This window comes from Amphiura filiformis, chromosome 6, assembly GCF_039555335.1.
Source record: "Amphiura filiformis chromosome 6, Afil_fr2py, whole genome shotgun sequence".
NCBI classification, from domain to species: Eukaryota; Metazoa; Echinodermata; class Ophiuroidea; order Amphilepidida; family Amphiuridae; genus Amphiura; species Amphiura filiformis.
The window spans coordinates 2,669,380-2,687,437 of NC_092633.1; the positions used below are offsets into that span (position 1 = coordinate 2,669,380).

General features: G+C 37.0%; 1 protein-coding gene across 3 annotated transcripts; it reads right to left on the reverse strand.

Moving 5' to 3' along the window:
* Positions 1-513: 513 nt before the first annotated feature.
* On the reverse strand, positions 514-15,899 carry LOC140154817 (dynein axonemal assembly factor 19-like). Of its 3 annotated transcripts, none has more exons than XR_011859316.1 (5): positions 15,813-15,899; positions 8,614-8,776; positions 6,568-6,718; positions 3,871-5,574; positions 514-2,744 (listed from the first exon to the last, which is right to left on the reverse strand). XR_011859316.1 is itself a non-coding variant. In XM_072177402.1 (4 exons), the coding sequence occupies exons 2-4, from the start codon at positions 8,760-8,762 to the stop codon at positions 4,972-4,974; spliced, it is 903 nt and encodes a 300-aa protein (XP_072033503.1). In that variant the 5' UTR covers positions 8,763-8,776; positions 15,813-15,899; the 3' UTR covers positions 3,699-4,971. The 3 variants fall into 3 exon arrangements, 1 of the variants encoding a protein (XP_072033503.1); XR_011859317.1 differs by having other exon boundaries at positions 15,837-15,889; XM_072177402.1 differs by lacking the exon at positions 514-2,744 and having other exon boundaries at positions 3,699-5,574.
* Between the last annotated feature and the right edge of the window lie 2,159 nt (positions 15,900-18,058).

The window sequence follows — 18,058 nt, forward strand, 5'->3', positions numbered from 1 at the left end:
CAAAATATAATGAATGTCTGATTTACACAACTCGATTTTAAATTGGCATTTCTTCAAACCCGATTTTCTCGAAAAGTTGTTTATTCAGGGCGCCCACTATACGCCACTATGGAATACGGACGACGAATTGTGAATTGCCCATGGGTGGCAAAAGCTGCAATTTTACATCCCTTCAATACCTCGTTTGCACCATCCATAGAGCAATAATCGGCAAAGAAAAACACTGTCAAACCATCTTGCTTTGCTCTTCTGCCTGACTACTAGGAATTAACTCAATACATGTCATACATGTATTTTGTTAAATGTGGACAGAACAATGGGAAATTGTTATATTCTTCCTGTCTTTTAATAGATTGTAAGCCCAATTAATGTCCTTGCATGTTCAAAGACGGAACTAAAATAAAACAAACAAACAAAACGAATATGAAGTTGATTTGTCTGGAATTTTATTGCGTTGTTGTCTGCATCTCTATTGAATTGTTAAGTATTTATTTACACTTCTGCATGCACAAAAACTGAGCTCAAAAAGAAACTTATAACTTGTGAATCACAAGGTCATATCTTAAAATACTGTCAATCAAAATGACCCAAAATTACACACAGGATTACCTTAATACTCTACTCAAAATACATGTCAGTAACCAAGCAGTTGTCCAACTGACACAACAGCAAAATGCACTGTCATGGGACAGCTTCCTGGACTTCCTTCACTTTCACAGCCCAACATTTGGCACCCAGGACAAAAAATCTGTGAGAATGCACACAAGATCCTTGCACAGATGATAAAACGGTGCTGCTTTCTGCTTTTCATACACCTTTTTCATGAAACAGGGCTGGGCTGTGAATGTGGTCCAGGAAGCTGTCCCATGTCAGTGCATTTTGCTGTTGTGTCAGTTGGATAACTGCTTGGTTACTGACATGTGTTAAGAGTAGAGTATTGAAGTAAATCTGTGTAATTTTGGTTCAATTTGATGGACAGGATTTCAAGATATGACCTTGTGAAAAATTATAAGTTTCTTTTTGAGCTCAGTTTATTATTCACACAATAATGGTATAAAATATGATTTGGAAGGTACATGTATAAACAGGGACTGCCTTTTGAGGAGAGGGAGAGAAATCACTCTCTCCTTAAATCTGATATAAGAGAGTGATTTTTAGCTTCTAGTTGACCATTCTCTCCTTACATTCTATAATAGAATTGGGATGGCTCCAGAAGAGCTGTTTAATACTCGTGCAAATTCCAAAAGACAGTCCCTGTATAAATTAACGAGGAAGTCGGAAGTCTGCATAGCATAGTGTACTGGCGCGGTGAGAAGCATTATGTGACACGATCAAGGGAAATGAGTCAGATGTCGCTAAAATATTGATTTTGAGATATTGGCAAAGAAAGTGTTAAAATTCTTTTGTTTTTTATAGTTTTCAGTGATTGACAAATTGGCGTAACTTCAGAAAGAAAAGTCGTACTAACATGGGGCTTTCAGTTTCTGAAAGCTCTAAATGTCCTCTTTAGAAACATGTGTAAAACTCATTTTCGACCAGGGCCGACATGTGACTCATTCCCCTTGATCATGTCACATATGTGACCCATCACATCGCCTGTCTTCTTCGACTCTGAAGGAAAATGCCAATCTGCATCCTTTTAACAAACATCGTAATATCACTGCATAGATTGAAATTGGAGAGGAACTATGAAACCGACTTGCTGCCCGTCAGATTCATCAAAAACATGGTGCAGTTGTTTTCAAAACAGGTTTATTCCTGTGATGTCACATGTGCTATCTTTTTTTGGGTGCCTTCAGCATTTGATTCTTCACGCATAAACACAAAACACTGGACCAATGTGCAATGACAGTTGCATGTTTCTCTATGCGTAGGTCCAACATACGTCACGCAAATCGATATGCACCCACAAGATTGCGAAAGGAGGAATAACTAAATTTCTTAACTCCTTGTTTGCTATAAAATGACACCCTGCACATTGATGTCGGATGATTGATTATATGTGACAAATCTGGTCTTTTGAGTATTTGTGCACATTACACAGTCCAACCTCGTTTATAAAGATCTGAAGAATCAGCTACAGATGGATGAGCAGATCAAAAAGTGGTTGCTAGGTCTCTTAACTTTTGTGCCAGTAGGCCGTGTGTCCTGAACTCGCCACCCTTTATAGAGTTTCTAATTAGATTATCTCCACAATTATTTACCCTAAACTAGCAAAACTATACATTTTCGAAAAGCTGAAGGCATAAGCAATTAAAATATACACATCTCAACTCGTTATACTGGGTGACCATCAAGTTATACAGGGTGGAATAAAAAAGATTCGGATAAGAAATGGGTTACTTAATGCATTGCTTATTACCAGCTTGCAGTAATAAACTGGAAGTAAACAACATTCATTTGGTTAGAGGACAGGTGGAGCCTACTGACTTTGGAAGAAACCAAAATCACAGCTGTTTGGTAATCTCTGAATGCAGGGTGTCCCAAAGTATGTTAGAATGTTTTGCAATTCAACAAATTTTGAAATGAAACATTTTGCCACTAACCCATACAGAAAAAATAAGTCCATATTTAGATTCCTCATCAAATTTCCCTTGAGAAAGATGTTGCTCGGAGATTCAAACATGTGACATGCTTTAGGCAATATGTTAAACACGCGCTAATTAGCGACCAAGGCTAATCCAGGTTTTCCCTGTAAAAACTCTGTAACATTGCATAAAGTAAATTAAATATTTGAAACTTCCCTGGACCAAATAAAGCACATTAGAAATGTACTTTATCTGTACTTTATGGGTACTTTAACTGTACTTTCTGTTAATTAGTACATATAAAGTGTACTTTAAATGTGCTTATTTTTCATATCCTGGAAAAACTGTGTACTTTAAAGGTACTTTAAGTGTGCTTTATATGACTTTAATTATACTTTATGAATATTTTGATAAATATGGGAAATTTTGTGTGCTTTAACTATACTTTATTTGGACTTAGTTTTTTCCCAGTGTCAGTGAGTATACTTTAATTGTGCTTATTTTGGACTTAACCAAATTTTGAACATCAGTGTGTACTTTAAATATACTTTATCAGTACTTTATGTATACTTTACCTGGATTGGTTTTCCCCGGTATTGTCAGCAATGAAAGAGTACTTAAAATGTGCTTTTCAGTGTACTTTAAATGTACTTTAATGTGGTCATCATGGTCATGTGATGTTTACATATATACAAGTCACATGACTACATTCTTTTAGATTTGAAAAATACCAATGGCCATCTTGTGCTAAGGTTGCATATTGCAATGGATGTATAAAACTGTTCATATTTATATAAAATGAAGGACTTAATGGACTTACAAAAAATACAGGCTTGATTACAGGAGATAGTTACTGGTAATGTATGCTTGCATGTGAACATACTTGTGTTACCAATACTTAAATAAGCTCCATATGTGGTAAGCTTATAATTATAAGCTTACTGGTATATGATATGGAACCTCGAAGCACAGTACTTTAAAATGCTTTTTTCAGTATGCTTTAAATGTACTTTTCTAGTCATTGTACTTTATTTGTACTTTAAAGGTACTTTATTGTCGTTCCAAATGTCGCACATTGGAATATTGCTTAGAAAGCATATTTAAAGTATGTAGTGCTTTAAATATATGCTTGTTTTGGTATAAAGTATAATTAAAGTACAGTACTTTAAATGTGCTTTTTTTCAGTATGCTTTAAATGTACTTTTCTGGTCATTGTGCTTTATTTGTACTTTAAAGGTACTTTATCGTCGTTCCAAATGTCGCACATTGGAATGTTGTTTAGAAAGCATATTTAAAGTATGTAGTGCTTTAAATATGCTTGTTTTGGTCCAGGGTTGCTTACTATTTATGATGGCTACAGTATCATGTCTCATCCTCTACTGTGTCACAGGCCAATAGTTCAGCACCAGCCCATTTGGCATGATGATGCATCTCTGATGCAACGTGATACTGAAGTAATCGTAAGTCGAGATGAACAGTATAAAATATTTAATTTACTTTATCAGTCCATCTGGATGATTCGGAATATTCACAAATATTGGGCTATTCCAATTGAAATCCATACCCCTCCTATGGAAGACATGACCTTATATCTGGAGTGTGAATTTCAAATGGGGTTACCTGAATAGGTGACTCCATTTGAAATCTACTACACCCCTATGTGGGAGATTAAGGTTATGTCTTCCATAGGAGGGGTATGGATTTCAACTGGAATAACCCATTCTGTACACTGCCCTCTGTTTACATAATAAATCAACACAGACATTTTTATAAACACGTAGGCTACAGCATAAAAAGACAGTCCTCATTCCAATGACATAAGCCTAAACCTGGCCATGTTGCAACAATTTAATTGATATGGTTGAGTGCATACACTTGTTAGCTTAGTTCTAAATTGACAAAGATTGATACCAGTATTTGAAATAAGGTGCATTTTAAAAAGTTGCTAATTAACAGGAACACGTAAAGGTAAATGTGTGATGACCATGTCATGGCCCGAAATGATCGCTAGGTAATATCGATCACACCAGCCAAGACAATCTATCCCTTCTGATTTCAAGATTATGTTGGATTAATCATACATCTCAAATAAACAATTGAATAAACCACACTCTGTACGGGCACCTGGGATAGTTGACATGGGCTCATAACGGGCAAGCAAGCTTGATCAGGCCTAGCAGTTTTACGGGATCATTTTGATTTTATTTGCAACTTTTGCAAATGCACCAAATGTCAAATACTAGTATCAATTTTTGTCAATTTAATGCTTTTGTTGGTAGCAAATGTGATATAAAATTGGAGCTAACAAGATTCTGCATACGACCTATCAATCAAATTGTTATCACATTATCAGGTTTATATTTATACCGTTCATCCGGTTCATTGGAGGGAGGACTTTTTTTGTGTCGTGTTTATGTAGCAATATGCCATGATCATAACGATATTATCGACCTAAAGGAAGTATTTTATAAATCTTTTTTAATCTTTCCAATGTTTCCTTGCTAACAATCTCCTGATTATCACTTCCCTGGTTATCGCTTTCATTCAATGTTACTTCTTGCTGGTTCTTGTCGGACTCATCTTGTTTCTTCTCCTCAGTCTCTGCCTTTGAGTTTGATGAGTTTTCATTCAATTTATCTCCAATATCATTTAATCTGCCGTCAAATTGATCTTGTCCTCCTCCGTTTCCAGCGACATTACCAACTTCTTCATCACCTCCAGTGCAATAGTTTTCAAGTTTACTTATTAACTCACAACACTGAGTCTTTTCAGTTTTACTGAGAAAGTCAAAAGATAAGCTAAATCTGTTAGTCTCCGACAAAGAAGTCAATATATGCATAACTGCTTCTGAATGCGATGGTTCCAAGCATTGATTAAGCACCGAGAGAATGTCACCAAGTAAGCCAAAACTGATTTCCGCATGGAAAATCTTGACTAATCTGTCCCCTCCTATATCAAGGAGGTAGTTGTACTTCAGCAAGTTTTCTTTCAGTTTTCTCCACTGTTTTGTAAAGTCATTGCTATTACTTGGAAGCACTGGTAAGTCCTGAATGAGAAAAACAAAAACAACACAGAAAATAAGTTTGTTTTATAAGAATTTGATAAATCCAGCTTTTGATATGCCACAATCTTATAGGAGGTTATGTTTTGGTCTGAGGTATTTTTCAGGGTATATAGCTCCCAAGGAAAAACACACGCCCAAAACAAACCCAACAATTTCACACAATGAAGAACTAAAACTAGATGGTGTAATGTTATTATTGCCATTTATAACCATATCTGAAATTTACAATAAATCAAAACAACATATCAATGACAGTGTAATAACCCTGAATGCAATACGTGCACAGTCAGGCAAATGATTATCAAATTCTTTTAATTGAATCATATTTGCTGCATAATATTCATGAAGTTATGAATGATATTTTGTTAATGAGTTAACCATGAGGCCAACAAATCTCTTAAAAATGTCAATGTCTTTGTCATATGTATGTTGTTTGTGCAAAATTAAGATGGCTCATAAATATTAGGATCATCATTTAATCCAATCACACATTCGAGAAGGAAGTAATATTGAATGACTGCTTATATACTGAATTCTTAATTGTCCCAATCATTAAGCTCCTAAAATGTTATTTTTTGAAATAAGGAGTGAATGAATTTGATTATGAACTTTACATCTATTGTATGTGTTTGAGATATTCCTCAGTTCCAAAGTCAAAATTTTTATATTTTCATAATACCCTAAGAACAATTATGGATGCGCAGTTATAAACCTCTAAGTAATTGTTGGGTGTGTTTCAAGAAGGTAAATCATCAGAAAATTTCCTGATTTCAGGCAATTTTGCTTGGATCTTCCCTGTACAAAGTATAGGAAAATACACATTTTCGGGAAATGTTAAAGCCATTTCAGGACATTATGTCAGTGCTTGTTTTCATCGTTGGTGTTTGTAATTGACGGCAGTAAGTTTGGTACAGCCATTTCCCACAATCTCATAATATGGGCATCGCTTATACTTATAGATATAAATTTCGATACCTTTTTCAGGTTTTCATCATCTGCCACAGATTTGTTATTGCCTTCCTTTGTCTTCCTGTAATATGGATTCCATGGTTGGTTACGAGTACTCAGCATTCCTTGTTTGTCCTCCTTGTCCAATGGTCTGATATGAGCTGCTGCAACCATGTCTCTATTGTGGTAAAGAAGACAATATGTTATCCATTTGTGTATGCATGTCACTCCATAGAATTGATATCAAGCATGTTTTTAACTAAGATAAACACTTATTATTGTGGCATTTCCATAAAATATAGAATTGTATTTCCATTCCACAAAATGTTAATAGTTCACTGCCAGATATGGTGTATCCTTTGTGTAAGAGAGCACCAAACAAATCCCAACTCTAATCCTAACCCTAACCTTAACCCTAACTCTAACCCTTACCCTAAATCCTAACCCTAACTCTAATCCTATTATTATTTCATGCTCTCTTACACTAAGGATAAACCCAGATATGTCCCTGTTTAATTTTGGTCTGAATAGATTAGGCAATACAAAGAAAATCGCTATTTTTATAACAGCACATATGTCGGCAACACAAGACACTTCGTCGAACGTGACTGATGTTGGTTCTTTTGATGTGCCTATCACCTTCCTGCATGCCATGTACGTACAGTGTTCTGAACATCACATACGCATTTGACTAATATTTCATTTAGTACTTTAAAACGTTTTATTCAAAATCTCGGATTTTTGCAAAACTGCAGCACCTTGATTTTTGATCAAAGTCTTGATTTTTGCAGGGTATATTAGTTTACTAAAGTAAATACATTACAATCATGTACAAAACAGAATTTTGAAAATATTAACAGCGTCCTCATCAGTAAATGTTACAATATGGCTTTAATCAGCTGTATTTTTTATTTTTGATGAAATTCAACAACAAAGAATATTTGTTCTTGCAACAAAGAAAATTTTTTATGTTACTTTCTGTACACTCACCTAAAAATTTACATGACCCAAAGAAAGGGATCTTTAGGTCAAGATTTTTGTTTATTCCCAAAGTTATTTATGCCGAAGGAGCATTACCGGTAGTTTGAAGTCTCCATCAATTCCAGTTTTCAGGAAGAAACTGAAAACTCACCTTTTCTTCTTTCTTGTTCCACTGTGTTTCTTTTTTCCCCATCCTATCTCTCCTTGTGAATCCTAACCCTAAACTAACCCTAACTCTAACCCTAACCCTAACCCTAATTTCGTGTAAAATTACATGAAGGAATAACCCTCCTTGTTCAGCGCCTTGATAAATTTTAAAGGCGCTATATAAATACCTTTATGTATGTATGTATGTATGGTACATGGGTCATAAATCCGAATCAAAAACCCTTGTCATATAATTTTGGAGAAACAGCCATTTGGAGCATAACCCTTTTGGAGCAAAACATGCTTGTCATTTTCGGAGCAATGATCCTTTGGAATAATAACATTTTCACAGTAAAAACCAGTGGGAATCAAGACCTTTTGGATCAAAGACTGTTCGCAATTAATAGTGTACTTTTGGAGCAAGAACCTTAAGGAAAAAAAAACATTCTGAAGAAAAACACTTTGGAATTTGCCGTAGAAGTAGTGATGTAGCAGGATTAATTACCATAGCGATAGGTGAAAACAATTTTGGAATATTACCCTGCAGTTGCACTATAAGTAGGCTGCACTCATCACCTGTCATGTCTGTGTATGTGTGCAATCATAGATTGAATACAATACCGCTCTTTTCGAAGACACAAATCATACATGTGCGAGTAAACGTATATGACTCTGCATAATGTGAAATTCCATAGAATACTATCCAGGTCTATATGCCTTTTCTTTATCAATGGTGCCATGCAAAGTTACAGCATACATATAGTGCAGGGCAATCAACCCGGAGAACCTATTCTGTATTATCTTAGTGAAGAAGCTCCAAAGAGAGGTTTTGTTCGCGAGGAATTACTTGACATTCACAATTTGTTTTCACCTAATTGCTATATTAATCCTGTTACCTCACTACTTCTACAGCAAATAGACCTGCACCCCTTGTCCTAGACTCACTTAAACTGTTCATAAGTTTCCACCCTCTGCTCCACAGCCCTCATCTTGGCATCATTTTCTCTCCAGTACTGTGCATCTGTCTCAACAGCAGCCTCCAATTCTCTTTCTAATTTCTGGAAATCTATTTTGTCTTCTCTTAGGTCTGCCATGCTGAAATCAGTAACTAAAAACGACAAAAATAGTGCATTAATTCTTTATGTACACATTGCATGTGATTGTGATGTCAACAAGTAAAATTAACATGATATCATGAAAATTGACTTTCATACATTTACCTAGGCAGCATTTCTTCAATATATACAGCCAAACCCTTTCCAGGGGTTTTGGTGAAAAATGAAGTGATATTTGATCTATCTCAAGAGTCCCAATAAGGGAACAAACCAAATGATCGATGACATCCTATAAACGAAACTAGTTTCGTTTGGGGGGAGGGGGTAAAAATACTTCATTACCTTTTTGCAGTGATATTGCTCCCCCTGAAATTCACTTTACCCCTCAATGCCCCCCGAAAAAAAATTCCTGGCGCCGCCACTGATACTTGGTAGGATCCAATTGGACATGCGGCCAAGGAATTGTGACTTATACTCAGGTGCATCAGTGCAAAGTCCATTGTGCAGTAGTGCTTAAATATTCATAGTGATGACAGCCATAATTGTGCAAGTAAAAACCAGATCCAATAAGACAGCTCCCCAGAATGCCTCCACCGAAGAAGAGGTCAACAGTGATGCAGGGAGCACATTCCACCAGGTTATGGTGCGTGGAAAGAAAGCATTCTGGTACAGGCACATGGACATTTTGAAGGACATCTTGCTATTGTGGGATTTCATTCTATTGAAGGACAAAGTACCCAGCCCTACTATAGGGCCTTTTTAAACACACTATATCCGAGAACCGCTAAACCCACTAACCGCTCCACCCGAATAGCAGTCACTGGGTTTCGCAATTCTCTGGATAGCCAGGTTTTATGATATAGCATGGTTTGGATCACCAGAGTCAAAAGGCCATATACTAGTAGGGCTAAAAGTACCCTACTTTGTAAGGACAATTAGTACCCTACTTTGATTTTTTGTCCTACTTTTGTTGGATGTCCGTCAATAGTAAGACTTTATCCCATTTTGTTGTCCTACTATTATACAAAGATGTCCCTTAATTTGACTGTTGCATTTAATATATAGTTACTGTTGCATTTAATATATAGTTACCTGCTATGTAAGTTATAATTTAGCTCATTATATACTTGTTGCAAGTGCACGTGCAATCATGTGCTTATGCTTTCACCCGGCTAATTTTACATTTTTGTTATTATTGTACCGTAATACTTATGCCATGCCTGAACTGTTTTATATTATAATGGGATTTTACAACCCTTTTACACCTGTGTAGGTTTGGTTGTTATTTTCAACATCATTACTCATTGATTTATAATTGAAAGCATGGCTCTTGTGATAATAAGTTTATACCTAACCCACAATGCATATATCTTGCTATTGTATTTATTCTTATTCTACCATTTTGTTTATCATAATTATTTAATGCTAACTTTTGTAAAGGGTGCCACAACAACACGCTCATGCTCAGTGGCATCCTCATCATTTCACCATATTATACGATGTTTGTAAAAGCTTTTTTATATTGTATTTATTTAATGGATGAATTTGATGAAATAAAACTGAACTGAACTGAACTGAACTGAACTGAACTGTGAGTAGTGTTGGTCCAAATTGTTGTTTGCCAGTTTTGGGCAACTTATGCTATTTTTCTTTGAAAGTAACATTTATACTTACCTTTCAATTTTAAAGTATACTTGACATGAATTCATTGCATGTTTATTACAAAGAATCTTGTTTTTGTTTTTTCAAATTGGAACCTTTCCCATGCATTTACTTGGGCAAGTTAGGTCTGGGGTAAAACTACACGGAGAATGCAATGTCATAATGCCATTAGGGTCCACAAGTTATAAGTTCCCCCCTAAATACTTTTTAGATTTAGAATAAATTAAGGCTGGCATTTTCGGGCGGGCTAGCGGGTACCCGCCCGAGATTACATTACCCGGGCAGGAAATACCCTGCCCGGGTACCCGAAATTCAAAAAAGTTTTTTATTTAGTGTCCCTGGACCTAGACCTAAATGCTAGGATCATTCATGGTAGACCCTCCCTCGGGTCCATGGAGAACGACTGGTAATGTAGATTACATAGCATTAAAAATCAACCCAATACATGGACCCTCCCAGTCTGTAAGCAATTTGACTTCCAGTTCCCACAAAATGCTGGGAGTTCACTTTTACGGATTTGGAGTCACGCAATCTTTCTATATACCACGTCCATGTTTTCACTACATTAACGTTTGTGTAGTTTACTAAAACAACGATATTGTATCCGACCAATCAACGCAGCTTGGCAGCGCGGGGATATTTGAAAAGGCTTCCCTAGCTAAATAATGTGCAAACATTTGCAAACCGCACACGATAATATACACAATATGGACAATAGGCCTAAGTCCGAGTCGAGTGGTTGCCTTTTATTATTGCGCGTACCATGGGTCTATCAGACGTGTGCCACTTGAGCTCAATACCTCTCAGTTGTTGACAAGCAATGACAAAGTGTCCCATCCGAACGTGCGCCACATCCCGCGGCATAGCGCTGTGCTACCATATTTGAATTGAAACTGGGGCAGGGCTTTCGTAATTGACATCAGAATCACCGGGCTTCGTTGAACGAATATTTGGAAGTGAAATCTCTAACACTTCGGAACAGTCTCGGCGTGGGGAGCGGTCACTGAATGTTAGCGCTCAATATAGGAGGTGTGATCAATGTAGTGGCATCAATTTGAGCTAATTTGTGTAGAGAGAGAAATTGGTTTTGGGCTGTGTATTTAGAATCGGGGGGTGAAGGACTATGGCATATTTTGATAGGCTATTATGTCCATTATCCAGGCCGGACCGAACCCAGACTGTGGGACAGTCTACATTCATGGTTGACCTAGACTATGCCATAGTCTATTTTTGATAAATAAAAGCATGTTATTAATGTTAATCATGATGAAAGCATTCAGTTGAACTCGAAATTATACTGATATTTATTACATCAAAATATATACTAGTATAAAATTGTTATGAAAAAATTTATATAATTATATCAGTGACAGTAAAAGTAAAGTGTACGTTGGCTTATATTATTGAATGCAACATATCATAATGTCATGATTGTATTGGCACTTCACTGAACAATTCTGATTTTAAAATCTGCCCGTTTATTAATCGCGAAATTCCAGTTTAAAAATAGACTATGGACTTTCAATTTAAAACGGGGTTTTGAGCGGGCAAAGTCCCTAACACTCACACTGTCAATCATACTTGTTTATCAACCAAATTTAACCATAAGCAAATACAATACGCTGGCGCTCATGCACTTATTGACGCGTTCATGCAATACACAACACAATGGCGGCATACTGTGTACCATGTAGTTACTAATGGTAATGATAGGTACCGGAGGATTTAAACCATAACGAGATCTGGGCGACCAATCACAAGCCAGATCCATTTAAAGATGCATTACATCATGGCCAATTTTAGTAGGCCAGATTTCCGACAATCTCATCCATAGAAGCTCATAGACAGCCGTGTTAAGCATCTCTGACCGCAATCCAATGTCAGTAGTCCACTTGGGAGCTAACAAACAGAGGGTGTAGGGTGACTGAAAAGATCAGATGTGAAAATCTATCAATTGTGCACACATTAATTAAATCAGAGTTTTAAGCTTAAATACAATATCCAGAGTATATGCAGAATGGGCAAGTGGACTATGGGGTAGTCTATGGTTGAAAAAAAAAAAAAAATTCAAGATGTTTTGTATTTTTAATATGAAAATTGATAATTTGTATTCATGTCATAGTCTTTTAATGATTTCAAAATGCATTGAATTTGAATGCATTTTGAAATCATTAATAGAGTATGACATGAATACAAAGTATCAATTTTCATATTAAAAATACAAAACATCTTGAAATTTTTTTATATTTTTTTTTTTTAGGTCAACCATGAATGATCCTAGCATTTAGGTCTAGGTCCAGGGACACTACAAAACCGAAAAAATAAAAATAAAATCGCTGGTGCCGGGTACAAAATTACCGAAAATGCCAGGCCTAGAATAAATCAAGAAATGCAAACATGTAAAAAGGGAAGGGATTTGTTTTACACATACGGACCAAATTATAGCATCACACATCATTGCGTTCAGTCACAATGGTTCATTGTGTAAAAAAAAGAAACCGTTTTAAACAGTGCTAAAAGTTGCATCTGAGTCCATAGGATTCAACTCTCAAACAATACAGTCAGCCAGGTCTATTCATGTGTTTGTTAAAGAAAACCTGACTGCTTAAGCACTCAGGTGCAACTTTTAAAACACAATTAACCATTTTCCTTTTCTTACACAATTAACCATATTCAACCAGAGAAGAATTGCACCGCTGTCTGACCGAAAAACCATAGCAAAGTACTCTCACTACTCTAGCATCGAATGCGTAACTATCGTGTGCAAATTCGAAGCTAGAGGTCTCGAGTAAAGCCAGAGGTATTCACACCTCCGTCACTACGATTTCCACTGGCCTTCTACGTAACAAAGGTCGGAGGCTCCTGAGCCTATCTGGTCCAGGGTAGAGAGTATCAAACTTTATTAACAAAATATCACTTCTTACTGTTCCTCACATGAAAATAAGACTTAAACAAAACATATTTGGTGCATGTGTGAAAATTTTGGGTACATTTGAAGACTGTAAAATGACCAAATTTGTGACTGTAGCGATCGTCACCATAACAAAAATTAATGTCTCATAGAAATAACATGGTGGCGAATAAATTTCATTTTTTTTGCTGTGAAATGCAGATGCAGGAAGTCTTCAGATAGTAGGTATGAGAGGCAAACCATCGTTAACACATTTGCTAGTAGGGTGGCCCCAATGCTAGCTATTGTGTGTACCCCTGCCTACATACACAAATGTATGGTGAAAATGTAACAGATTCTGCAGCAGTTGGAAAACTTTTGGGCATTTTGAATTCCATATAATTTGTCTCCTAGTAACTTCTGTGCAAACCCGACTACCTAATTAGATAGAAAATATTCTGCTCGTAATGAAGGTGAATATAGCATTTTTGTACGGTCACGCATAAAAAAGTTACGCACAAAATACTTTTTTGTCATCAAATAAAACTATTTTCCCAAAGATGTACAATACTATATTCAGTTTTACAATCTAGACCCTCAGAGCAAAATCCTGTGCAAAAAATCAGACAATTTGGTTGTGTAGTTTAGGAAATACAGGCCTTTGAAGGTCAAAATTGGCACATAATAGCGCCCTCAACGGTGAAAATCACATATATTTACCTTAAAAGTCCTGGCAAAAGAGTTATTTTTGTGATTTCAGCCATTTTAAAAATGTTGTAAAGAAGCAAATATAGCAATTATGACCCTGGATTTTTAATATTTGCATAAATGAACATTAAATAAACAAAAACAATACATCTCGTGCCTTCTTTGGCTTTATTCCCACAATTATCGCTCCGTGAATATGCAAATTTATGACAAAATTAGGATTTTCCTAAAAATGGGGTAAAAATGGCGAATTTTGTGAATCTTTAAAAGGCTGTATCTTCGCAACGGATTGTCCGATTGAGTTGATTCAAGGGGTTTTTAGAATCATTTTGCAGCAGGAACAATCCTGACAGAAAAACTGAAAAAGTAAATCCAAGGGTGGGTTTGAAATTTTCATGTGACCACCCTATTGCTAGTCGGCAAAATTTGCCTAGACCGAGGGCCCAAACACAATACATACATTTTGTATTTACATAGAAATTTAAAAGAACAGATTGGACAGCCTTGTCCAGGAAACCTACATAAATATGTTTTCTATACTTCACTTGATCCAAATATATGATTTTTTATGGTGATGAGACACTTGCACATGGAATTTTAGAGGGATTTTGATAGCAGTTCCACATAGAAAAGCTGCTATCATCATGAGACTAAGATCTAGAAACACCACCGAAATGCTGTTTTGTTAGCTGAATCTTTTTGATGAAAGTCAATATTTGACAAGATGTAACTTTGCTACGGAAAGTGCTATGACAAAAAGGTTTTCAGTTTTGGCTTTCTTTACTCAAAGATATGATATATGAAATGATGCAGTTTGATGGCAAATTTGAATTCACCTAGCATACCTACATGTACAGATAGTGTTATTTTTAAGGATTATATCACAAAACTGAACATGAGTACTTTTATGAATACAGGGTGAACCTTTGAAACTGCGACATGAGTTCACAGTTCGAATGCCTCCGTGTGCTTACGTCTATCCTTGTCAGTAGGATTCTCTTCATCAGAAGCAACATCACCAACTTTGATAAGTGTGCCCCACTTTTTACTACAGAAGTCACTCATGGCCCTACAGTTTGTCCACTCTGAAGTACAAAGTGACAACGCGCGCGTTGCTCGAAAAGTCTAGCCAAGAATTTGCTCACCGATAGCTTCACATTCTAGGCTAGAGACCATTGCATTCAAAATCTAGTCAGATTCGCTGAAGCATGACACCGTGTAAAGCAATGGAAGTTCAGAAGTAAACACAGCCGATCATGACAGGCGATTGCAGCAAAAATGTTGCTAAAATTACACTTCAGCAAAATTTTAGACTGTCCAAAAATAGAAATATAAATCGAAATAACTTTCATCCAATTCTCAAAATTAACAGACTAAAATAACCTCCGGTGCGAAAACGATACCAACGCACTCTAGCATCGAATGCGTAACTATCGTGTGCAAATTCGAAGCTAGAGTTCTCGAGTAACGTGTGCGTATACAGCGCGTTAACAGGGCGTAGTGCTGCGTCTCTGCTGCAGGTATGTGTGCCTTCAAAGTCGGCACAATGTGTGCATCCACGTCTGTACTTTGTACTTCAGAGTAGACTGACTGTATGGCGAGGAAGGAACCAATAGGGCCATGATGTGTCGGGCTAATTTAGTGCAGTGACTGAGACTGAGTGAGGTGACAATGCATGAATGGGTGAGTGATAAGCTTAAAATTAAATTAAAAAAACATATGAAAAACTAAAGCTACTGTCATGACTGTGAGTAGCCCGAGGTACTCACACCTCCGTCACTATGTCATGAATGTTATAGTAACATTACCGTCCATGAATACGGACTTACAGCATATACAGTGTAGTAAAATACATTGACATTCAGGGTCCGATTTCCGTGGTTTTCACAAATTTGTTTACAATGGCTCCAATGGTTATGAACTTTGACCGTCACCACCGGAAGTAAGTGCAGACGAGAAAAAAAAAATCCTTTTAAAAAGGAATTGGCAACGCGCGGTATTTTTTGTTCCAGGTTGAAGTTTCAGAAGAAAAAAAGAAATTCAGTAAATTTAGCTTTCCGTGTTACATTATGTAAAAATGGAATAAAACAAAATCTATCCCCTGTTTATACAAAAATGATGAACGGAAAAACTACCGCTCTACGGGCCGACCACCGTGAGCATAGTCTTTAGGCCATGATCCCCGGGGTAGGGGGATGGGGGATTGGGGATAACCCCCAAAAAAAAAAATTGCCGGGGGATGGGCCCTACTATCATCCCCCCAATGTTGATGCCTGTATGTGGGTTTCTGACCAAGAACCTCATTAGCCCCAAAAGTGCAAATTGTTTGCCTTTCGCGCAAATTTATTCCACTTTTACACCACATGATATCTTCACTTTGGGCTTGTTAGTAATGTTACACATAATTAGGCCTTTTGTTCCATTGCGCAATTATTGTTCCATTAAAATCAGGCCAGAATAATTTAGATGTAGTGAGTAGGCCTTTGCCTGATGCCCTGTGCATAATATTACAAACAAATATAGGGGTGATGCAATAATTATGTGTAGGCCTACCCCTGGGGTGGTGAATTATAGGGGGAAAGCAGGGGAGATCGAGAGGGGGCAAACATTTTTTGGCAGCTAGGTCGAAACTTGGGGAGTCAAGCGATTTTTGGCAGGTCAAAAGGGGGGGGGGGCAGCGATTTTTGGCACAGATATTTCGGGCACCATTTCTATAGTATTATTACGCCATAAAAAAAGTGTAGGAAAACATTTATTAATAAGAACACGTTCAAATATGCAAAATTTCCTGCTCATTGGCACATGATGATAAAACAATTTGTGACGCGATCTGCTCCTCGGGGCCAAAGGAGACATTTTTGTAGTATCATTAGGCTATCATATACTGAAAACACCAAAGCTCTAGCATATTTGGCTCTTAAGTTATGAGGTTTTGTGATGTGTATTTTCTTATGTATTTGATTGTTTTTTACTCCATATTTTTGCCTTTATCTCAATTTTAAATTTGCCGCCTTTGGCCCCCATGGACCCGATCATGTCACATTTAAGGTTTTAAATTCGGGTTCCCCAAAATCTTGCGATGATTGTGACCTGGGCATTGTGAAGGGGGCATGGCAAAGATTTCCTTGGCACATCAAAGGGGGAGCAAAGATTTTTGGCACGGCCAAAAGGGGGGGCAAGCGATTTTGGCAGACCATTTTGAGAATTCACCACCCCGGTGCAGGGGTAGGTCTACACATAAATTATTGCACAGCCCCTGAATTGTAGGCCAAGGCCTACCCTAATTTTACCCCGGGTCCGGAGCCACTGATATTTATGAACACCGTCCCAGGCATAACGGAGTGCTAGATTTATTCTTATAGATAAACAAAATATTTGCTTCTTGAGTCATTTCTTAGAAGCCAGACTCGGCAACAGCCGCATACAATTACAAGTTGAGTGCCCTTTCAATGACCCCTAGTCTTCATGTATTCTATTTTTCACCGGATTTTTGTTTGCTAATAAATAATTCATACAATGGTCCGTCCAAGATTTTGTCTCTATTGGGCTTGACTTTCACAAGAGGTTTTCATTTTGACCATTGAAGAAGAAACATTACAAGTCAAGTTCTGTTTGAGTCTTTTGTCCACACCAATAACCAGATAAAATAGGTCAGTGGGCCACTTGAAGCCAAGTTTGTGGTTTTTGCGCCCAAAGAGCCCAATCGGGTACATTTTCATAATAATCATGTAGGCTCTTACAAGTCTTAGTACGATCGCGAGCCGAATGTGGTTCTCGCACCAATTTATTAATAATTTTTTACCCACTCATCTGCTACAATAATAACAATATCATGCGCGTATTTTTTTTTTGGGGGGCTTTGGGCGCCAGCCCCGGTAAAAGTAGGGGCGGAGAAAATGAAGGCGGCGGAAGAAGAAGGCGGCAAAAACAGGGCGGCAAAAAGCGAAGGGCGGCAAAAAGAATTAGTAAATAAAAAAGGGCGGAAAAATTTGATAAAACATAAACATTTTTGAAAAAAATGGTATTATACATCAAAATGTGATGCTTTTAGGGCGCTAACGCCTGAAACCCTTTT

Excerpts from the sequence above, each read along its gene's own strand:
- LOC140154817 (XM_072177402.1), bottom strand. The coding sequence starts at position 8,762 with ATGGCAGACCTAAGAGAAGACAAAATAGATTTCCAGAAATTAGAAAGA. Across the intron at positions 6,719-8,613 it reads GAAACTTATGAACAGTTTAA|AGACATGGTTGCAGCAGCTC; the intron begins GTGAGTCTAGGA and ends TTACCACAATAG. Across the intron at positions 5,575-6,567 it reads ATGATGAAAACCTGAAAAAG|GACTTACCAGTGCTTCCAAG; the intron begins GTATCGAAATTT and ends TTTCTCATTCAG.